Consider the following 24,041-nt stretch of genomic DNA (forward strand, 5'->3'; position numbering starts at 1 on the left):
ACGCGTACGCAAACACACCATTCTAAGGGAACGACAATGTATCCCCATGCGAGTCGGGATGAGGAATCCTCCTGGCAAATTTCTGGCACTGCTTGTTGTTGGGGCTGGCAAATAGGTCTAGGGAGGGATGACCCCCACCTCGAGAACATTTTGGCTACCTAAATGCTGTGCAGTTGCCACTCGTGTGTATGCGAGGAGTCCATGCTCAGGGTGTCTGCTTGCTGGTTCTGCATTGCCGGCGCAGTAGAATGTTGTGCCGGATGGTCCAATGCCAGATGGTCTGTGCTTCCTCGGACAAGGTGTTCCATCATGTTCCGCCTTATTTCCGTAGATAAATATCATGATTGTGTTGTCGGTGAGGACGCGAACCACCAAATTCTCGATTAGAGGAAGAAAGGATTTTAGATCCCAGTGCACTGCCCGGAATTCCAGTACTTTTATGTGTAGGATGGCTTCTCAGGGAACCAGAGGCCTTTGACTTGGTGCTTGTCAAAAGGAGCACCCCATCCCGCTTGGGAGGCATCGGTTACAATGGTAAAAATGGCAATTTGGCTCCATCAGGGGCATTCCTTTCATGATGTTGCAGGGGTACGTCCACCATTTCAGTGTGTTTGACAGAGCCCGGGAGATGGAACAAGTTACTTACCTGTAACTGTTGTTCTCCAGCATGGGTCTGGCATGGATTCACATGCTCATGAATATTCCCCGTCGTCAGGCTGGGAATCCTTGGTATAGAAAAAATCAGTATCAGTTTTGTTTCTGATCTGTCTTTCTTAGTAGTAACCAATCACTGGTCTCTGGGTCATTCTGCCCCCAGCCAATGACTGCCCTCTTCCTAAGCCCCGCCTCTGGCAGCCATCCTCAGATTTGGTAGCACGTAAAGTGGCAGTATGACCAGGTGAAGAGCCGCAGAGGGGTAGGCGGGAGGGTTCACATGTGAATCCATGCCAGACCCATGCTGGAGAACAACAGTTACAGGTGAGTAACTTGTTCCTTCTCCAGCATGGGGTCTGGCATGGATTCACATGCTCATGTATATAAGAATACATAGCAGTATACACATGCACAACCACGGGAGGTAGCAAGGCTCAACATTAAGCAATACAAAAACTCAACATTAAGCATCTCTTACCTCCTCACCACGCTCACCTTAAGCGAACAGGTTGCGCAGCACTGCTTGGACGACCCTGGACTCCTCCCTGGAGTCCCGATCGACGCAGTAGAATCTCGTGAAGGTGTGTGTCAACCTCCACGTAGCAGCCCTGCAGATGTCGAACGGGGGCACACCAGACAGGAACGCAGTGGTAGCAGCGATTGCTATGGTCGAATGGGCTCTCGGACGGCTGGGTAGTGGTCGGTTTGCCAACCGGTGACAGTGCATGATGCAGCCGGAGAGCCATCTGGAAATGGAAGCCTTTGAGAGAGCCTTCCCTTGATTCACAGGTCCAAAGTTTACAAACAGCTGTGATGTCTTCCGAAAACTCTTCGTGCGGTCCACGTAGAACTTCAGCGCTCTAGCTACGTCCAGCGAGTGCAGAGTCCTCTCAGCCGGCGACGAAGGCGAGGGGAAGAAAACTGGCAACACCAAGGGCTCGTTGAGGTGGAAGTCCGACGGCACCTTGGGCATGAAGGAGGGGTGTGTCCTCAGCACCACCCTCGTGTCGTGAAAAGTCAAGTATGGGGGTTTGCAAGATAGGGCCTGGATCTCTCCCACTGGTCGTGCGGAGGTGATGGCCACGAGAAATGCTGTCTTCCACGACAGAAACTTCAACGGTGCCGAATGCATAGGCTCAAATGGGACCCCCATGAGCCTGGTCAGCACCACGTTAAGCTCCCACGCCGGGGCAGGGGCCTTCACCGGCGGGAACGATCGGAACAATCCTTTCATAAATTCCTTCACCAGCCGATGAGACCACAAGGACGCCCGTCCTGTAGTTCTGGTATATCGTGAGATGGCAGCCAGATGTATCTTGATGGAAGCGTGAGCTAGTCCAGCCTTGGCCAATGACAGTAGGTACAGCAATACTTGAGGGGCCGTAATCCGGAGAGGGTTAATCTTCTGTGCACGGCACCAGACAGAGAACCTCTTCCATTTATGTCTGTAGCACTGAGAGTTGAGGACGCCCTGGCCTTTGCAAGAATCTCTCTGCAGTCGGCTGGGATGTCGTACCCTCCAAACTCTAGTGCTGCAGGAGCCAGGCCTGCAAGTTCAGCGACTCTGGGTTGTGATGAAGAATGGCGCCTCCTTCTCTGGAGAGAATATCCGCATCCGTCGGCAGCTTGACTGGTGTGGACGCTGACAAGTCCAGAAGGTCCGGGAACCAGATCTGTCTCGGCCACGACGGTGCGACGAGGATCATCCTGCACCGGGACCTCCTGAGCTGGTTGATGAGCCGGAGCAGCAACGGCAACGGAGGGAACGCATAAAGAAATAGGCCGTCCCAGGGGAACGAGAAAGCATCGCCCGTGCTCCTCGGTTGGGGGAACCTCCGGCACTTGGGAGTTCGTCGCCGTCGCGAAGAAATCGATATGTGGTTCGCCCCATCGTCAGAATAGTCGATCCACTTGATCCTGGCGTAGTTCCCACTCGTGGCACGAGCGCAGCTCTCTGCTGAGTGAGTCGGCAATGGTGTTGTTTACTCCTGCCAGATGAAAAGGCACCAGAAACATCCCTTGTGCGACAGCCCAATGCCACAGATCCTGGGCTTCCTTGGATAGGGCAGGGGATGGGGTTCCGCCCTGCTTCCGGATGTAGAACATCGTGGTGGTGTTGTCGGTGAATATCCTCACCACCTTGCCCTTGAGGGAGGGAAGAAAAGACCTAAGGGCCCAGAACACTGCACGGAGCTCCAAGATGTTGATGTGGAGTGGCTTCTCCTCCGGGAGCCAAAGGCCTCTCGCGTGAAGATCTCCGGAGTGCGCTCCCCAACCTTCCAGGGAGGCATCCGTCATCACCGGCCGCTGGTGAGCTGGGGTCTGAAAGTCCGTGCCCGCCGACAGATGAGAGCGGGTACCCCACCACCGGATCGCCTGACGGAACATCTCGTTGAGTGGGATCCTGTCCTCGAAGCCGCCCGTCGACTGGATCCAGCGGGCGTCGAGGAACTCTTGCAAGGGGCGCATCCGAAGTCTGCAAAGGCGCACCAGATAAATGCAGGAGGACATCATCCCGAGGAGGGACTTGATAGATCTTACCCGGGCCATGTCCGTGGCCAGCAGACGCTGCACCTTGCCCAGGATGGTCCTGGTCCTTTCCTCCGACGGCGAGGCCAGCCGCTCCACTGTGTCGAGCTTGGCTCCCAGAAACAGGGTGACTTGCGACGGGAGCAGGTGGGATTTTGGAAAGTTGATGGAGAACCCCAGGTCCGTGAGCAGCTGGACGGTCTTCGCAGTGTGTTCCACGGCGAGCTCCCTTGTCCTTGCCCGGATGAGCCAGTCGTCCAGGTAGGGGTAGACGTGGATCTCCTGCAGGCACAGCCGCGCCGCCATTGGTGCAAGGCACTTGGTGAACATCCTGGGTGCCGACTTCAATCCGAACGGGAGGGCCTTGAACTGGTAGTGCCGCCCTTGGACCACGAACCTGAGGAACTTTCGGTGTCTTTTTAGAATGGGGATGTGGAAGTACGCATCCTCCAAGTCCAACGACGACAGGAAATCGCCCTCCTCCAGCTGTCCCAGCACGTGCTGGAGGGTGACCATCCGCAACTTCTGTGCCTTGATGTACTTGTTCAGTCGTCGCAGGTCCAGGATGGGACGCCATTCTCCTGTCTTCTTCTTTCGAGGAAGTACCTTGAGTAAACTCCAGAGCCCCGAAGCCTCTTTGGGACGAGCTCGATGGCACCTTTCTTGAGCACCGCCCTTACTTCCAACAGTAGTTGAGGGTCGTGATTTTCCTTCCTGGCCACGGGTGGAACGCGAGGGCATTTCTTCTGGAACTCGAGGGCGTGCCCTTGGGCCAGGGCGCCCAGCACCCAACGGTCGGTGGAGATGGACTCCCACACGCTGACAAACCTCGTCAGCCGGCCTCCCACCGGGGTGCTTCGGCGGGGGCCTGACCCCACGGTCGGTTCAATCTTGTTTGGAGGCCGCCTTGCCTCTTTGACCTCCCTGTCGATGACGACGGGCACCACCTGACTTGCCGCGTCTCCTGTAGGCCTCCTGAGACAAAGATCTTGCCGCTTGGCGGTACGTCGAGGAGCCACTGCCGGATCCCTTGGAGGCACCTTGTCTGCCTCCGGAGCTCCGAAAGGACGGCCGTCGTTGTTGGAGCACTCCCAGTGCCTGGGCAGTCTCAGTGTCCGTCTTGATAGCCTGAAGGGACTCATCAACCGCCTTCCCAAACAGGTTGTTCCCATCGAAGGGCATGTCCAAAACTTTGGTTTGTACGTCCTGGCGGAAATCCGTCGACTTGAGCCATCCTCGTCGTCTCAGGCAAACGCTGTTGCCCAACTGACAGAAACCGGTGTCGGCGATGTCCGTTGCCACCGTGATGGCATGGTCCGTAGCAATCTCACCTTCCTGTAAGATTTCAAGGGCCTCAGCCCTTTTGGCGTCCGGAAGGAAGTCCAAAAGAGGGGCGATTTTGAACCACAACTCCCTGTCGTAGCGGGCTACGATAGCCAGGGCGTTGGCCGCCTTGATAGTCGTCGCTGCGGATGAGATGACTTAAAAGACGACTTCAAAATCTCCGACATGGTGGTCGACGTGCACGTAGGCTTTTCAGCAGACGACTTCTTTTTGGCCTCCGACAAGGTGATCGTCGACGAAGTGGTCATCGACGACAGACGGGCCGTAGAGCCTGACTAAAATTCCGTCATGGTCATCATCGATGGCGCTGTCGTCAGAGTAGACTTCGAAGACGATTTGGCCGTTGACAGGTGTCTCGATGACTCATGGCCGGAGGAGGATCTTTGAGATTCCGACGACAAGTAGTGTTCTTTGCTACTCGTCGAGGTAGAATTTTTCCAACAATGGGACTGATTAGGATGTCGTGGCCGATTTGGCTCTGTGTTTGTCTGTCGACAGAGGAGATTTCCTGGACTGGACCGTGGATTTTGATGATGAGTGCGAGCCCTTCTCCCTCGGTTTGTCCAACAGTGACTTCAACAACGGACCCTTGGAAGAGTGTTTGCACCCGGAATGGGACCTTTCACCACTAGGTGGTGGTTTCTTTACAGGTAAAGAATTTTTGGCTTCACAGTGCCCAGAGGACGATTTTGCCTCACACGTCTTGTTTCTTTGCCACCGGATCCTCAGATCTGGACCTCTGTCTTGTTGGTGACCTGTTGTCATAGGGAGTGGTTGCACTCCCACTCCGTGACGAGCCAACCTCAGATGCTGGATAGGCTCCTTCATTGAGCCAGCAGATTAGGCGTTGGTTCCTGTCCTTAAGGGTCTTTTGCGAGAAACCCTGCCAGCCATCAGCAGAATGGTTCGGGTAGAAGCAGTAAAGACATTCCGTGTGCCTGTCCCCCCTCAAACATTTTTTAGGCCGCAGGTGTCGCACGGCCTAAATAAGGACTTCTTAGGTCCTGAAGCATCCATGGTTGGGACTGGAAACAAATGTATTTCAACGGTCTCCAGGCCTCCCTATCGCTGACACCTACACGAGCGCCTGCTCCAAGGAAACTCTCACTGACATTCTCTTTTTCGTGCCTTCACCTGACCTATGGACCCTTCACATGGTCACTGTGCTCTCTCCTTTCTCCACCTCTCCCATTAATGGTGGCACCCGTTGGGATGTCCTCTTGGCCCCTTTCCACTCCTCCAAAGCCATCATTAATGTCTATGCTAACGGGACCGTCTTGGTCCAAGGCCCTCAGGCCAACCTTCACCTCTTTGATAGACGCTTCCCTTGCCTCATCAACTTCCTCTCCGCTCCAGCTGTCCCCCCTCCTCTGTCCTCGGCTACCTTGCCTCTCCCCTCCCTCCCTGCCCCTTCTCTTGCTCCCTCTTCAACTCCTTCTCTAACACCTCCGCAGGGCGTACCTCTGATCTGTACCCCTCCCCGGAAGTTTTTCAAGGGTGGCAACCTTCTCCACATTGCCACTCTAAACTCTCGCTCTGCCATCAAGCACTCCTCTGATATCTGTCGCCTTCTTGAGGAACTGGACCTCGACGTCCTCGGTCTCACTGAGACTTGGTTCACTGCCAGCTCTGCCACCAGCTTCGACACACTCCTACCTGACGGCTACAAGATCCTCTCCGTGCCCAGGCCCAACCGTTCAGGGGGTGGTGTTGCCCTTATCTTGCCTGAGTGGATTCATGCCACTGTCACTCCTACGCAGACCTACTCCTCTTTTGAATGTCTTGTCTGCCGACTTTCTCTCTCTCCTAGCCATTCCCTTACCGTGGCTACTATCTATCGGCCACCTGGTCAAATTTCCTCCTTCCTCTCTGAGTGGGCTGACCTCTCCTCCTCACTCCTGTCCTCAACCACCCAACTCCTCTTTCTCGGTGACTTCAACATCCACCTCGATGCCTCCTGTCCCCCCACTGGTCTCTTCCGCGAACTCTGCAACTCTCTCTCACTCTCTATTCTCCCGTCTGGGCCTACTCACTCTGCAGGGCACACTCTTGATGCTCTGATCTCTTCTGACCTTCCCCTCTCCCTCCCTCTCTCCACTCCTCTCTCTTGGAGCGATCACTTTCTCCTATCCTCCCACCTCTCCCTCCCTACCCCACAGGCAAAGCCACCCTCTTCACTGCCACCCACCTTCTCGGTCATCCGACCCATGAAGCGCGTGTCAGTTGAGGCTTTCGCTGCTACCTTCTCGCCCCCTTCTCCCCCTTTGGCCGACTCCCACCCTGACACAGCCCTCTCCATGCTCTATTCCTCTATATCTGATACTCTCGATATCCTTGCCCCCGTCATGAGAATCCGCCTGAAGCCCAAAGCCAAATGTAACTCCTGGTATGACTCGGATCTCGTCTCCCTAAAACGCAAGTGCAGGGTGGCAGAGAGGAAATGGCGTGCTTCATGCTCATCCTCTGACAAACTGGCCTGCCGCCTGCTCCAAAGGCAATACCGGCTCTCCGTTCTCACCAAGAAGAGAGCCCTTATCCAAGCCCGCATCTCTGAGGCATCAAACAACTCGGCCGAACTCTTTAAAATCTGCAAGGAGCTGGCCAACCCTGCTGCAGTCTCTACCTCTCCTGTCCCCTCCCAGGCCCTCTGCACTGCACTGGCCTCGCACTTCATCTCAAAAACTCAGGACATCCTGTCCTCGCTCTCCTCCTCTCTCCTCCCTCCCTCTCTTCCCGGCTCTTCCTCTTGCTCTCTTGCAGCCACCCCTCCGCCCTCCTTCTCTGCTTTTCCACCTTTTTTTGACAAGTCCGATCTATGAAAGCCTCGTCTAAACAGGTTCACCCCTGTTCCTCCAAAACCATCAAGGACCACATCGACTCCCTGGCTCCTGCCCTAGCTGACTTTTCCAACCACTCTTTCGCCTCTGGAGTCTTCCCATCCCCCCTCAAGCACTCCCTTGTGCACCCCCTCCTCAAGAAACCCTCTTCCGACCCCTCCTGCCCGGCCAACTATCGCCCAATCTCCATTACTCCCTTCCTGGGCAAGCTCCTGGAGAAACTGGCCATCTCCCAGCTTAACCTCCATGCTGAATATGTTGGTAATCTTCATGACCATCAATCCGGCTTCAGAGCGGCCAGAAGCACGGAAACTGCTCTCCTGAACATCCGTGAGGACCTGCTCCTGAACCTCGATTCCAACACTCCCTGTGTTCTCATTCTGCTCGATCTCTCCTCTGCCTTTGACACTGTCAACCATGCCATCCTGCTCAACCGTCTCCGTGATAACCTGGGTATCACTGGTCAGGCTCTGGCATGGCTGACCTCTTTCCTTTCCGGTCGACCCTCCCAGGTCCAAATGGGCTCCTTCCTCTCTGACATCTTTTACTCCACCTGTGGTGTCCCCCAGGGATCCAACCTCTCTCCCTGGCTTTTCAACCAGTATCTGGCACTCCTTGCCCACCGCATCGCCGCTCTCTGCCCCCACTTTCAGTGCTATGCGGACGATACCCAGCTCATTTTCAGGCTACCCTCGGCCTCCTCCTCTCCTTCCCTCATCTCCGACTGTCTGTCTGCTATCCAGGAATGGTGTGCCGCCAATGACCTCTGCCTTAACGCCAGTAAGACTGAGATTCTACTCATCGGCACACCCACTCCCTCCTTTCCTGCAGCTCTCTGGCCGGCCTCCCTTGGCCCCCTTCCTGCCCCTACCTGCAAAGCTAAAAACCTCGGGGTCATCTTCGACTCCACACTCTCCTTCTCTCCTCATATATCTGACGTCTCTAAGAAGTCACACTACCAGCTGCACCTCCTCAGAGGTATTCTTCCCTTCCTCTCCTTCCCCCAGAAGCTCACTGTCTCCCGAGCCCTGGTTCTCTCAAGGCTGGACTACTGTAACAGCCTCTATCTTAATCTGCCTGCCTCCACTCTCCGCCCTCTGCAACTTATCCAGAACAGAACTGCGAGACTTGTCCTTGGCCTCAAGCCCAGGGACCGTATCTCTCCAGGACTGAAATCTCTTCACTGGCTCCCAGTGGCTGCGAGGATTAAGTTCAAAACCCTCTGCATTGTCCACAAGGCCTTCTGGGGCCTGGGGCCTAAATACCTTCAACTCTCTCTTCCTAAATATCTGCCTTCACGAGCCCTTCGCTCATCCGTCTCCAACTCCCTCATGGTCAGCCGCTTCTCGAAGCAACGAGCTGGGGGTAGATCTCTCTCCGCAGCAGGGGCCTCCCTCTGGAACAGCCTTCCTGCCTCCCTGAAACTTGAGGAGAACCATCTCCGGTTCCGGAAGCACCTCAAAACCTTCCTCTTCGCTTCTGCCTTCTCTCTCCCTCTCCCTTGCTAAACCTGCTAAACTCCCCACTGAAGTCTGCACTAAACCTGCATCTGGGCCACTCTGTGACCTCGGTCCAGGGCCCAGCCACTCTCCACTTGCACTGCCTCCCTGGCTCCTCCTGCACTGTGGGACTGTCACTGCATCCCTACAGCCCCCTTCCCAGCACTTGCTCTGCACTTACCTCGCACTTGCCACCAGCTGGCCCTTTTATTTATTATTTATTATTTATTATTTTATTACGCTACTTACCTTGTACTGCACTTTCCCCCCCCACCTCCTCCCCCTGCACTTTCTCCTTTCCCCTTACCTCTGCACTTGCACGATCTGAATGACACCTGGCCTAGTAGGATCGTTTGTCTGTCTTCCCCTTGTTTCCCTCCCTCCCTGCCTCGTCGCGCCTTGAAACACTTGTGTATAGGCGCGTTACAAATACCATATCATATCATATCATATCATAACGTTGGTTGTACCGGAAGGTGAAATTTGAAGAAAAGTACATTTTTGAAGAAATTACATTTTCTCTCAGGAGAGAAACATGAGGAATCCCAACAGCTCAGAAGACAGTTGAAATCTGAGGGGAAGCTGCTGCTGGAGCGTAGCTATACGCTCGACGTCCCATTGGTGGGTACCAAAAGCACCCACTGTCACAGTCCGCCAAGCTAAACCCAGCCTGCATGGCAAACGGCTTCGGCTTCCCTGGTCTTTATGGCGCTGGTGGCGGTTGCCATGGTGCCTGGGCAACGTACTGGACATAATTCATCTACGGCTGCTGCCTCGCGTCGGGTAGAATCCATTGTTGCTGTGGTTACCCGACAAGAGGAGCCTACGCAAGCCTGAGGAACTTCCCGATTACAATTAAAAAAGGAATGCTTCGGCACTTCTGATGAACTAATAGCGCTGATACCCTCTAGCTGTTTGTTCCTTCTGTTCAGCTGGTTGTCCTAGTCCTTGGATTGACTGATTTTTCTACTGTTGGACTTACATTGCCGTCCCGCTGCAAACTGCTTCCTGCTTCATTGCCGTCTCGCGGCAAACAGACTTTCTCCACCTTGCCATCCCACGGCAAACTATTCCCTGCTTCATTGCTGTCCCGCGGCAAAATGTTCCCTGCTTCATTGCCGTTCCGCAGCAAACTGTACTTTCCTCGCCGTTCTTCGGCAAACAAACACTTCTTACCCCATGGAAATCCGATATCCAGCACACTGGAACCGATTTAGGACCGTACCATTTGATTGATTTTGGATGACCTTTGGCCTTGGATTTAAACAGATTTCATCTTTATTTTTTGGGTTGTTACTTAAATTCCTGTGAACAGAACTTCGAGGATACTTCACAGAAACACAAGAAAAGATGCTCTGCAGAGTTCTGGTGTTCTGAAGAGTCGTCAAAGTGTCCTTGTGCTATTTGGGTAGGTCCTTACTAACCTTCCCTTTTATTATTTTATGCTCTTTTTTTTCCTGGATGTTCTTTTACTTGCTGGTCTCTTCCCTCTTCTATTGTGAAAGTCTTCATTCACTACCCTCAGAGAGAGTGAAGACCGAGCAGTTCTGCCAAAAATAGGATAAAGGATTAAGCTCCCTTGCTATCAGGTTAGTCTCACTACCTTTACTATCTTATATTTCACCATCAATTCCTAGTACTTAATCAGTCCTTTTCTTCTTTACAGCTTGGCGCTTCCAGGTTGTAAAACTGCTCTTCTGCTCTAATTACTATCCTGTCTCTATTACAATCAGCTAGAGGGGTGTCTAGAGAAAAAGGTCACCCTGTATTCAGGAGATCCAAGCTAAGGGGCTCAAGAAAGAAACAAGAGCACATTTCCAGTCTCCTCTTGATCTGTGAGTATTCTTCCACGGTATCGTTGTAACACCCACAACAACGTCGATGGGACACTCAAGGTGTCAAGTTTTTCCATAGGAAAACTACTAAGTCAAAGTAACCAGGGTTTCCCAGGCTGACAACGGGGAATATTGACAGCATGTGAATCCATGAAAGATCCATTGTCGGAAAAAACTATTATCAGGATTATAATTAGTGCATTCGGCTGGTGCCAATTAAGCTCTGCAGGGATTTCACAGACCAATAATTAACCATAAAATAGTTGTGACCAGACCTTTGTTTGGGGACTAGCACCCTTACCATATGGAGTGTCCTCTGTCCCAAAAACATCCGACATGGAAAATGCAATTTTAAAGATGCCTCTTTAATGTGGCTCAGTCAGTGGTCCTCGATTACCTAGGTTTCTGTCATTTGTGACTCAGCTTTTATATGCGCTGTTGAGGGACCCATGTTCTATCGGAGCACCAAAGGACAACAGTGTGAAGACTTTCCATTAGCATGCAACACAGTGTGTGGTCAGCTTGACATAACTATGTGTTGCATGCCAACTCTGGCTTTAAGCAAAGCTGCAGCTGTATCCATCAGTCCAAGTTATCAGCCTGACAACATCCGTCTCATGGAGCAAAGGGTCTCCTCTAGGTAACAAAAAAACCTATAGCTAAAACACTAGACCACAAGCTCAAAAAAGCAAAGCAAAGGCTGTTGAGGAAGCACCTAACCACACCAGTCTGTGGACACTATGTAACACATGAGGTTGTGTATGGCATACATGAGAGGAAGCTGGACAAATCATATGGAACAAATTAGGTTATGCATGGCATACATGAGAGGAAGTTGGACAAATCATGTGCTACAAATGAGATTGTGCATGGCATACATGAGAAGAAGCTAGACAAATCACAAGAAAAGGTGGTACATGGATACTGCCATCCATTCATATCACGTAAAATAGAAAAGTTACAAGCACGGTTTACCTCACCACAAAGGTCTGGCAGATACCACATTCCTGGAGTGCAACAGGGACAGTTCAATTTAGTAACTTCAACAGGGTTGAACTGAAAATTGGAATTCTAGTCGAACTGGCCAAACATACCTTTCTGTTTGATTGAATGCTCTCTGCATTACCAACGCGGTTGCTGGAAGACATTTCCGAGGCCGGGGCTGAGACTATTTTCTTGGGAGGCAGAGATGCTATGCTGGCCCAGGATACCAGCTGAATTGAGTGATTTACCGAGGTGTGCATTACTGCTTCTAAAAAGACAATTGGAAAAAAATAAAAACAAATGAAAGATGTCTCGATAACTTCACACACAGATGACAAACAAAAAAGATGGAATTATGGAGAAAAGAAAATACATCAAAATGGAAAACACTTAATTACCTGGATTTAAAAAATCTATTAAAGTGTGTTGATTGCGTTCTTAAAATAGAAAATAACTAGCCATAGAGAAAGATCAAAACAGAAGACAGTACATGTATTAATTTTAAAAATGTTATTGGAAACCCTAAATCATAATGCCAGATTGAATTCGATCAAACTTGGCAATGTGCAAGTAAGTCAACAGGAAGAAGAAAGTCAAAGATAAGGAATCGTTCTCCTTAATATTGCAAGCTTTGACTAAGCATTGGTTTGTTGCAAATAAGTCAAGTTAGATAGCCATTGAGATACAAAGATCGAATGCAGGCTTAATTGATAATATTATGAACTCACTAAAAGGTTAGGTAAAAAGTCATCTTTTCCTTTGCCTATAGTTAGGTCAAAAAAATAGAAATGGACGATCGTTTCTCTTTGGACATAGATGCAAAGATGTAAACTGAACTATGGCTTTCAACTTATTCTAGCTGACACATACAACCACAATACTTCTTTCTACTCCATGATATCTAATCAAGGATTTTTCTGTACAAGATGTGATGAATCCAATGGAGTCCTCTTGGATTACCCGGCAGTAGCTTCCTCCCATGTGGCCAGGGTTCGGCGGCCGCTACCTGACCCTGAAGGCGGATTACATGGGAGGAGATGGCCACCGGGGAGATGTCATGGCTTCATTGAATAAGGCGCAGTATCCCCAATCTTTTCCCCATGACGAAGACCTCCAGTTGCCTAATACCCTAATGGAGTATTGCCATGCATCTGGTCCCCCTGAAAGGAAAGTAAAGAAACCTTTTTCCAAACCCCTTTAGGCCAAACTCCCATCCATAACCTGAAGAGTAAAACTCCCCAAAAAAACCTTTTCCGTTCTAGTTTTCCTTCATGTAGAACTGATCTTCCATGTGGAATCATTGAGGAAACCCCTCCAAGTTCTATGCATCAGAAACCATCAGTGGACTTCAATTCCCACAACCACCTAAGTACTGAGACGAGGAGGATGAAGGAATTGATACAGAACAACAAGTGTACTAAGCGTGCTAGTTGTTGGAGAAAAACACCTATGTGTGGGATCTTTAAAAATGGTAATCTGTTTCCAAGATGGCAGCGCTGGGAAACGGACGTGAGAGATGTGCTCCTTTCCCCCCCCCCCCCATTAGGCCGTGCCAGCAAAGCACATCAATTAAGCGGAAAAATTAGTCTACAGCAGAACTCACCGTGGGCAGCAAACGCTACGCTCGACTGGGAGTGAATCGAGACCACCTAAGCAACCCAAGCCCGGTGGCGTACCCCGTTGCAGGCAACTCCCTGGGGCGGGGACGCGTCGCGGACTCCGGCGCCGGAGAACATCCCCGGGAGGCAGACCGTAGAGGCCCCGTCACTCCCCAGCTGGGCAACGCTAAGACTCCGCGACTCCGGGCTCCCGTGACGGCGGATGTGTGGATCATGTCCGCGAGGAGGAGAACCGTAGATGCGCTACCTCCAGGCTGAGGAGGGGAGGTGTCGCGATCCAGCAGGAGACGGCCCCGACAGGAGGCAAGGAGCGCACCAGAAGGTACCAGAAGCAACGCAGCACCGAAGCACCACCTCTAGACAGCAGTATCAGCGACCTGATCCCGCGGGGGACCGGAGCGAATACAAGGCGGCACTAAGTGGAGGACATATTACGGACGGAGCAGGACAACATCAGAGGCCCCGAGGCCCGGGGGGGGGCCGGTGCACGGGAACACGGGCGTCTCCTACACTCCTACACTCCAGGTACGCGGAGCAGGGGGCAGAGGGGCTGGGCGTACGGAACGCATGTAGAGGCCCCACGCAGACCTCACAGGACCCTCCACCATAACCCCCACTCCCTGCACTGGGACACACTGGTACCAGCAAATACCCAAAACGCAGGGGCGGGCCACCCCCTACCCATATCGTGGATCAATAATACGGCGACAGCGATTCCCTAAGGCTGACACAGAACGGAGGCAACCAGCATTAATACACTGGAGGAGGGGGAAACACAGACAACGGGAACTCGGAAAACACCAGAAAGAGATGTTACCCCACCCGGCATGAAAAGAACACGCAAAGTGGAGACAAAGTTTGGGCTAATAAATAACACTCCACAGTGAATAGCGGACAAACAGAGGAGCGGATACCCCCAAGAGGGCGGTAGAGAAACAGTTCCGATACTACAGAAGAATCTTACCGCACCTATGTCAAAATCTAGAGGGAGGGCAGCGCAACAAGATCAGCAAGCATCACAGAAAAGAGGGGATCAGAGCCTGACGCAACTGTGGGGGCCAGAACACTCCAATCCTTCCACATCCACTAGGAAGAAGACCCTAGAGGTCCATTCCACAACACAGAACACGGACCCGCAGGACACAGGCATGGCATCTAAGGAAGACATGAAATCGTGGTTCGGGGAGTTCCAGACGCAATTCTTAGCAACAACACAGTCACAATTCGAAGCCATGAAAAAAGACATGCGAAATGCCATACAAGAACTATGAACAGAGATTACGAGTCTGGGAGAAAGGACGGACACTCTGGAAAAAATAACCCAAAACGTAGACGAGGAGGCACGTCAGAATGCGGAACTCCAAGAACAACTCTTGACCCGCACTCATAACCTTGAATTACAGTGCGAGGATCTAGAAAACAGATCACGAAGATCGAATATAAGAATAAAAAATATGGCGGAAACAGTGGAGGACAGAGACCTTAAAGAAGCAGTGCAACAGGTCTTTAAAGAAATCTTAGACGCAAAGGTGGGAGAGGAAGTAGGAATCGACAGGGTCCACATGGTGGGTCCAAAGAGGATCGGACCTGGCATGCGGCCAAGGGACGTTCTAGTTGCCCCCTCCTCATATCCCCAGAAAGAACTAATATTACGGAAAGCCAGGTCAATGGAGCACATCAGGATGAATGGAGAAGAGGTACAACTATACCAAGATTTGGCACAGTCCACACTATCGAAACGCAGAGAAATGGGTCCGGTGGTGAAGATCCTGGCGTCAAAACAGATCAAATATAAATGGACATTTCCGTTCGGACTCCTGTTCTCATGGGAAGGCAAGTAATGGAGAATAACGACATGTGAGGAAGGGAAACAACTACTGGGCATGCAAGATCGAGAAGTAGAACAACAAGGAGAGCAGAGAGATAAAAGACCCCAGAAAAGATCAGAATGGCACTGGACAAGAGTAGAGAAAAAGGGGAGAGCTCCAAGGCCAAAGGAGTTATGACAACAAAAGGGGAAGCTCCAGAAGCCCCCATCGGAGTAAATACGGCCTGCCCACGCAGACATACACGAAGAAAACAAGATAGCAGAAGGTGATTTTTTCCAAAAGATAAGGTGCGGGTGGGGGAGGGCTCTGGTGACACCTATTGGAATCCAGAGGGTCTTAGAATACCCTACAAGTTACCCCTGTGGTCAGATCAGCATGGCGCACACGGCGAAACGCCTGAGCGAACATAGGAACCAGGGCTCATCCAAGGGCAGTTTTGAGGGGAGGGGGGAAGGAAGGTGAGTTGGGGCATGCCTATGGGGGAGGGGAGGGATAGCGGGAACCACCATAGCTCTTATCATAAGAGTCAACCAGAGACTTTCCATTTATGGAAGGGATGGGTATCAAGGTATTAACATATAACATCAGAGGCCTTAACTCCCCTGTCAAAAGGAAAAAAGTGGAACACTACCTAAAACAAGACAAGTACGACATCATTATGCTACAAGAATCACACATAAAGAGACAGGACAGGGGAAAGGTACGGCTGAAGGGATACAACCAGATAATACAGGCAAACGCTAAGGACAAAAAGGTGGGGGTCCTGATCGCATTCAGGGACTCCATAAAGGTACAAGTGCTCCAAACAGAGGCTGATAATCTGGGCAGATATCTCCTAGCCAACACGATTATAGAAGGTTGCCCTCTAACTCTGGCTGCCGTATATGCCCCCAACACAGGACAGGAGGGTTTTCTGAAGGATATGCTTGAGAAGCTGGAACACTTCGCCACAGCAGAGATAATATTGGGGGGAGACCTGAACATCGCATGGGACCCCTCCTTAGATAGATCGACCCCCAGACAGCAGGGGCAAAGCCCTCCCTCAGAGGCCCTAAAAAAGAAAATGTCTAATATGGCTCTGGGGGACATCTGGAGACACAAATACTAATCTCAGAGGATATACATACTACTCACACGTACACCATACGATGTCTAGGATAGACTACCTATGGGCCTCACCGGGCACCCTGGACAAAACACGAAAGACAGATATTGGGTCCATATCACTGTCGGATCACACCTCATTGTGGGCGGAGATAGCATTAACCCCACGGGTGTCTGGGCTATGGAAATGGCGACTCCCAGAGGATATAATTAGAGATCCTGTAATGGGGAATAAAATCCGAGAACAAATCACTGAATACCTTACAAGTAATAACCAACCTGACATATCGATTGAAACACAATGGGAGGCTCTAAAGGCAGTAAACAGGGGACACCTAATTGCATTGAAGGCCCAAAAAGAAAAGCTCAACTATCAGTGGGAGAAGGAGCTGGAGGCCAAAATTGGGAGCATTCAGGCAGAAATACTGCTGAAACCAACTATAAAGCTACATAAAGCCCTGAGGGACGTCCAAGGACAGTTAGAAGCGACCCGCACTAAGAAGGCAGAAAGGCACCTGCTGAGGCTAAAACATTGGTACTACACTAAGGCTAACAGAGCAGATAAACTTCTAGCTAGACAACTTAAGGGGAAGCAACTAGATAGGACGATATTGGCCCTCCGCGACGATAAAGGGAATAGAAAGACCCAAACAACCGAAATGGGGGAGATAATGGAGTGGTTCTACAGAACGTTGTACTCCACAGACCATCCAAATGAAAATCTCCAAAAAACATATCTGGAGGGGGTGGACCTTACAGTGCTAGCCGCCACAGAAAAACTCACATTAGATAGGGACATAACGATTGAAGAGGTCAATAAGGCAATCAGGGACCTCCCCAGCAACAAGGCCCCGGGTCCTGATGGCTACACGGTGCTATTCTACAAGGAATATGGGGACATACTGGCCCCGACCTTGACCGAATTATTTAATTCCTTCAAAGAAAAACACGACATCACCCCAATGATGAATGAGGCCAAGATGCTGGTGATACACAAACAGGGGAAAGATCTCGAATCTCCGACCTCCTATAGACCAATAGCATTGATACATTTAGACGCCAAGCTGTATACTAAAATCCTGGCCTACAGACTTACTCAAGTGCCTCCAAAACTGATCCATCAGCATCAGTCTGGTTTCGTCCCCGGACGACAAACACACGATATTAGGAGGGTCCTCCACATCGTGGAAAAGATAGGAATAACTGGCACGCCTGCAGCGATACTAACTCTGGACGCAGAGAAAGCGTTTGACCGAGTAGAATGGTCCCTCCTATTCCACATACTGAGGAAAATGGGCATAGGAGAAACATTTATTAAAATGATAAAAGCCAATTACAAATCCCCCAGCATTAGAATAGCGGTGAATGGGTTCCTGTCTAATGAAATACGGATCGAGAGAGGGACGAAATAAGGTTGCCCACTATCCCCCCTATTATATGCAATTTTCCTGGAACCACTGCTAGCGCGAATAAGACAACCAAAACATAAAGGGAATAGACATGGGAGGTATTACCTACAAAACTGTGGCATATGCTGATGATATGTTGACGTTAACGTTGGGAGATCCCGAAAACTCTCTCCCTATACTAGTGCAGTAGATAGACAACTATGGCTCTATATCCGGCCTCAAGATAAACAGACAGAAATCCGAATTACTGATACTGGCGGGAGACAACCCGAATCCAATCGGTAGCAGGCGCCCTCCAACTAAAAATCGCTACGACAGGGACCAAATACCTGTGTATCACCGTAACACATAAAATACAGCAATTATACAGACCCTCCAGTTTATAGCGATTTTGCGATCTCGCAAAATGCTGCAAAAACGGCTGTTTTGTGCAAAAACAGCATTTTAAAAAAATAATTTTTTTAACATTTATTTTTTAAGTAATCTGCAAAATTTACTGTTTTAAAAAAAAATAATACTCAGGGTGCCAACTTTTTTTTACACAAGAAATGAAATGCGCTAACACATCTCATCACTTGCGCACCAAAAAAGTGCAGCCCAATTCACAAGGGACACATGAATGGGCACATTTTATATGCACGCCCATTCAGATGGCCTTTTTCACCTCCTTGATCAAATAAAGTGGCGTATCTGTCAATTTAAAAGCGCATCCCTCATTTCCAAGCAAGATGCACTTTTAAATGTGCAGAAATTGTAGGCAACCCTATGCGCACGGGATGTGGGGCTGCCACTGCATGACGGGTCTTTCCTGACCCGGTCATACATTTCTTTTAAGGTATGAACCGCTGCTGTGTCGCTTGCATTTCTGTTCCTCAAACAGGATAAAAATGCATTTTTTGGGTCGCATTTTACAGCGGGAGCCACCTGGAGGACCTGTCCCTGTGAAAGGTGCTGGGAGCTTGCAGAACACTGTCGGGAGAGCGATTCTATTCAACGTATTGGCCATTTTGATAACAAAAATCTATCTAATGTTACAATTTGACCTATTTCGTCCAGTACTATTCGATCATTTTTTATAAATACTGAACATGTGTTGCGAGGGTGTCACCCACTCCCCATGTTCAGTATTTTTGGTTTAGGGTGGTTGCAGAAGTCTTTTCCCATTTTTTCTCAAAATTGAGGCAGGGACAGAACAAAAAGAAAATAACAAAAAAGAGACCCTGCGGAGTCGGATCCGACCCGCGTTAGAGGGACGGATCTGGCACCGCAGGGTTGCAGGGGAAGCGGCAGCGACCAAGCAGTTAAGTAGGGGAGGGTGTGGGGTGGTGCTGAAAGGTACATTTTGGGTTGTTTGGCTGAAGTGCAAATCAATTGGCAGCGAAATTGACTACGGTAAATTCCGCCGCAAATAATTACACTTCGGTCAAACAACCCAGAACACCATTCAAGGCAGCTGGCCAGCGCACAATTTGCGCTACAGCTCAGGCCTGTGGAAATGCGCCAGTCTCCTTTGAGAATAAGGTGACCTGCTCATTTCCAAAAATGGGTTGTCTAAAAATAGCATATCCTCTGTTTTTTTTTTTTTTTAAATGCCCCATTATTTGAGGACCTAGGTCAAAATCTACATTTAAAAAAAATAAAAAAAATGGTTACACTATGAGAGAGAGGGAGAGTGATGGGTGAGATGTGAAGTGAAAGGCAAGAAAGCAGAGGGAGAGCAGTGGGTCAGAGGAGGAAGAGCTGCACAAGAGAGCAGAGGAAGCAGTGATGCGGTGGGACAGAAATCTGAGACCGAGCAGAGGTACAGAAAGTAGAGGGAGCGTGTGGTCAGTGAGCCAGAAAGCAGAGAGGAAGCGGTTGGCCAGAAAGAGGCAGTGAGCTGCAGATTGGGAAAACGGATGAGGGAAGAGTGCGATAGAATGGGAGAAAGGATGCAAGATGCAGAAGCAGCACAAAATAATGAAGGACTGTATTTTGCGGGAGGAATTGTAGAGTGTAAGGTGTGAGGTGTGAGTTGGGAGTATGATTTGGAGTGTGGCAGGGGCTGGGCAGTGCAAATTGTGACTTGACAGTGTGACATAGCACATGAGTATTTGTATGACAGAGTGAGAGGTTAAGGAATGTAAGTTGTGATGGAGAGTTGGTGAGATGTGTGTTGGTGAGAGAGGTGTGTGGGTGTTTAGGGGATTGGAGAACATAGAAGGGGAATATTTTCAGCATTACAATTGATAATGATCAATTTAGTTAATACTATTAAATAGGCATGAACATTAAACCAGAAATGTAGCCAAATCAAACACTGTTCTGCCAAGCCAGAGACATCTGGGACTCTTCCTATTAAATTAATACAAAAGATACATAATAATGATACCCTGGCTCTCTTGTAGACTTGCACTCTGCCTATTTCATGCAATGTGGCAATCTTACACCCTCCAGTTAATACAAAATGTCCCACAAAAATGCCGCAATAAATAAAGGTTTGTGCCGCAAAATTTGCCATTTCATGCTGCAAAATTTGCCATTTCATGCCGCAAAATCCTGGAAGGTCTGATTATACTCCCAAAACTACCCAAACCTGTTTCAACAAGTCAAACGGGACATGGAAAGGTGGAACCCGTTATCAATATCATGGTGGGGGCGCATAAGGGTTGTCAAGATGACCATCCTACCCAAACTCTTGTATCTATTTCAGGCCTTACCAATAAGACGCCCGAGGGTGTTCTTCAAATCCCTAACGAAAGCAGTCAAGGAATATATCTGGCAAGGGAAAACCCTTAGAATTTCAAGCTTGGTACTAACAGCCTCACGGAAAGAAGGGGGCTGCGCTCTACCCCACTTTAGAAGGTACTGTGAGGCAGCCCAACTATGGGTCCTGAAGGAATGGATTCCGGAAGAGTCCCAAAAACTGTGGGTTGCTCAAGATAGGGCAGTGGCGAATACCCCGACAAGACACATGCTATGGGCAGGGAAGACACACAGACATCCCAATCTACGCATAAGCGAAATCATGCAGGCACCATTGGAAATATGGGACGGAGCAACTAAGAAAGGTACACTAACCAAAGACCCAGCCCCATTCATGCCCCTATTCAGAAACCCAGAATTTCCGCCAAGTCTAGAGAATAAGGCATTCCAAAAGTGGGAGGAAGCGGGTTGCAATATGGTAGGGGATATGTATCAGGAACAACAAATAAGGACCTTTGAAGATTGCACAACCCTACTGCACCTTAAGGGGACGGATAGGTATAAATACGACCAACTGCACCATTGGCTAGACACAACGAGAATAAGACAAGCAGCCACCAGAGAACTAACCCCATTTGAGCAATACATCATGTCAAACGACGGGTCAAAGAAGTTTGTATCAAATACATATAGTTTCATCAACTTCGCAGGAGAGAAGGTCACCTGGCAATATATTAAGAGGTGGGAAAAAACCCTGAGAAGGACGATCCCAAGGGGGCAGTGGGAATACACGTGGGGGATGATATCTAAATTAACGAGAGCCATCCACTCAAAAGAAATATGGATGAAGATTCTCCTACAATGGCACTACACGCCAGAAAGGCTCCACGGAATGTTCCGGGACTCTCCCAATGTATGCTGGAGGGCATGTGGAGGGGAAGGGAATTGGAGACACATTTGGTGGGATTGCCCAAAGCTTCAACAATACTGGACAGATGTGAAAGACCACATGAGCTCAATGTTCCAGGGGGCTGAGACTCTGGGGGAGGAGGTGTGGCTTTGTGGGATTTGGAACCCGAAGGACAAAACCCTCTCCAAAACACAGAAAAGAAACTTCATGGGTCTTCTAATTGGGGTGTGGTTGGGAAAATCGCCCAAAAAAGGAAGCAAAGGTCCCCGCCCGTTGCAATAGACTGGATACGAAGAGCATGGTACCATATAACAACAGAACATATGACATACAACTTACAAGGGAACTATCAGAAATTCAGGGAGGACTGGTCGGAACCCTTGGAGTACCTACAAAGCGACTATATGGAACAGTGGTGCCCACATAAAATTAGAATTCTTGATATGTTCAGATAAGTCACTGACTCTACAAACAGAAGCTAAATAGAAGGGTGGACATCCCGGGGGGGAAGAGGGTGGGGGGATGGAGGGTGTTATATTGATTGTTCATGTTGTAAAACTAATAAAATATTTTTTTAAAAGAAAAAATGGTAATCTAACCATGAGAGAGAGATCAGGAGAAGATGTAGTATCTCCATTGATAGCGGACAGAGGCTGGAGGCACAAGCAGGTGTTCGGAAGCTGAAGCCATGAGCCGGTGTGGCGGAGCAGAGGAGCTCGCCAGCAGGGAAGGACAGAAACGTGGTGCGAGCAAGGCGTGCCGTGGAGATGCCAGAAACCGCAAGAGAAACCCTGGGCATCCGGCAGCAAGGAGAAGCAGCGTTGTCCTTACCAGGCGCTGAAGAGAAGGAACAAGTTACTTACTTGTAACTGTTGTTCTCCAGCATGGGTCTGGCATGGATTCACATGCTCATGAATATTCCCCGTCGTCAGGCTGGGAATCCTCGGTAAAGAAAAAATCAGTATCAGTTTCGTTTCTGATCTGTCTTTCTTAGTAGTAACCAATCACTGATCTCTGGGTCATACTGCCCCCAGCAATGACTGCCCTCTCCCTAAGCCCCGCCTCCGGCAGCCATCCTCAGATTTGGTAGCACGCCAAGTGGCAGTATGACCAAGTGAAGAGCCGCCGAGGGGTAGGTGGGAGGGTTTGCATGTTAATCCATGCCAGACCCATGCTGGAGAACAACAGTTACAGGTAAGTAACTTGTTCCTTCTCCAGCGTGGGGTCTGGCATGGATTCACATGCTCATGAATAAAAGAATACATAGCAGTATACACATGCACAACCACGGGAGGTGGCAACAGGCTCCACATTAAGCATCTCTTACCTCCTTACCAGGCTCACCTTAAGCGAACAGGTTGCGCAGCACTGCTTGGCCGACCCTGGACTCCTCCCTGGAGTCCCGATCGACGCAGTAGAATCTTGTGAAGGTGTGCGTCAACCTCCACGTAGCAGCCCTGCAGATGTCCAGCAGGGGTACGCCAGACAGGAACGCCGTGGTAGCAGCGATCGCTCTGGTCGGATAGGCTCTCGGACGGCCGGGCAGCGGTCGGTTTGCCAACCGGTGACAATGCATGATGCAGCCGGAGAGCCATCTGGAAATGGAAGTCTTCGAGAGAGCCTTCCCTTGATTCACAGACCCAAAGTTCACAAATAGTTGTGACGTCTTCCGAAAACTCTTCGTGCGGTCCACGTAGAACTTCAGCGCTCTAGCTACATCTAGCGAGTGCAAAGTCCTCTCGGCCGGCATCGAAGGCGATGGGAAGAAAACTGGTAACACCAAGGGCTCGTTGAGATGGAAGTCTGACGGCACCTTGAGCATGAAGGAGGGGTGTATCCTAAGCACTACCCTTGTGTCATGAAAAGTCAAGTATGGTGGCTTGCAAGATAGGGCCTGAATCTCTCCCACTTGTCGTGCAGAGGTGATGGCCACGAGGAACGCTGTCTTCCATGACAGTAACTTCAAGGGCGCCGAATGCATAGGCTCGAATGGGGCTCCCATGGGCCTGGCCAGCACCACATTTAAGTTCCCACGCCGGGGCAGGAGCCTTCACCGGCGGGAATGAACGGAATAGTCCCTTCATAAATTCCTTTACCAGGCGATGAGACCACAAGGACGCGCCCCCCCCCGTAATCCTGGCATATCGGGAGATGGCAGCCAGATGTATTTTTATGGAGGCGTGAGCCAGTCCTGCTTTGGCCAGCGACAGTAAGTACGGTAGCACTTGAGGGGCCGTAATCCGCAGAGGGTTAATCTTCTGTGCACGGCACCAGACAGAGAACCTCTTCCATTTATGACCGTAACACTTGAGAGTTGAGGACGCCCTGGCCTTTGCAAGAACCCCTCTGCAATCAGCCGGGATATCGTACCCTCCAAACTCTAGCGCTGCAGGAGCCAGGCCTGCAAGTTCAGCGACTGTGGGTCGTGGTGTAGAATGGCACCTCCTTCTCTGGTTAGAAGATCCGCGTCCGCCGGCAGCCTGACTGGCGGGGACGTTGACAAGTCCAGAAGGTCCGGGAACCAGATCTGCCTCGGCCACGCTGGTGCGACGCGGATCATCCTGCACCTGGACTTCTTGAGCTGGCTGATGAGGCGGAGCAGCAACGGCAACGGAGGGAACACGTATAGAAACAGGCCGTCCCAAGGGAACGAGAAAGCATCGCCAATGCTCCTCGGCTGTGGGAACCTGCTGGCGAACCTCTGGCACTTGGAGTTCATCGCCGTCGCGAACAGGTCGATCTGGGGTTTGCCCCATCGTTGGAAGAGTCGATCCACTTGATCCTGGCGCAGTTCCCACTCGTG

At 50.4% G+C, this 24,041-nt stretch overlaps 1 protein-coding gene across 1 annotated transcript in view; it reads right to left on the bottom strand.

Moving 5' to 3' along the window:
* The window catches only part of SECISBP2 (SECIS binding protein 2), a 1,396,020-nt gene that overhangs the window by 1,260,915 nt on the left and 111,064 nt on the right, over positions 1 to 24,041 (bottom strand). The window contains exon 2 of the mRNA XM_069625655.1: positions 11,793 to 11,950. Within this exon, the coding sequence (XP_069481756.1) occupies positions 11,793 to 11,942 (150 nt within the window). The 5' untranslated portion in view covers positions 11,943 to 11,950. The remainder of the gene's footprint in view (positions 1 to 11,792; positions 11,951 to 24,041) is intronic.

Source organism: Ambystoma mexicanum, chromosome 6p (assembly GCF_040938575.1).
Source record: "Ambystoma mexicanum isolate Mex_15411 chromosome 6p, UKY_AmexF1_1, whole genome shotgun sequence".
NCBI classification, from domain to species: domain Eukaryota; kingdom Metazoa; phylum Chordata; class Amphibia; order Caudata; family Ambystomatidae; genus Ambystoma; species Ambystoma mexicanum.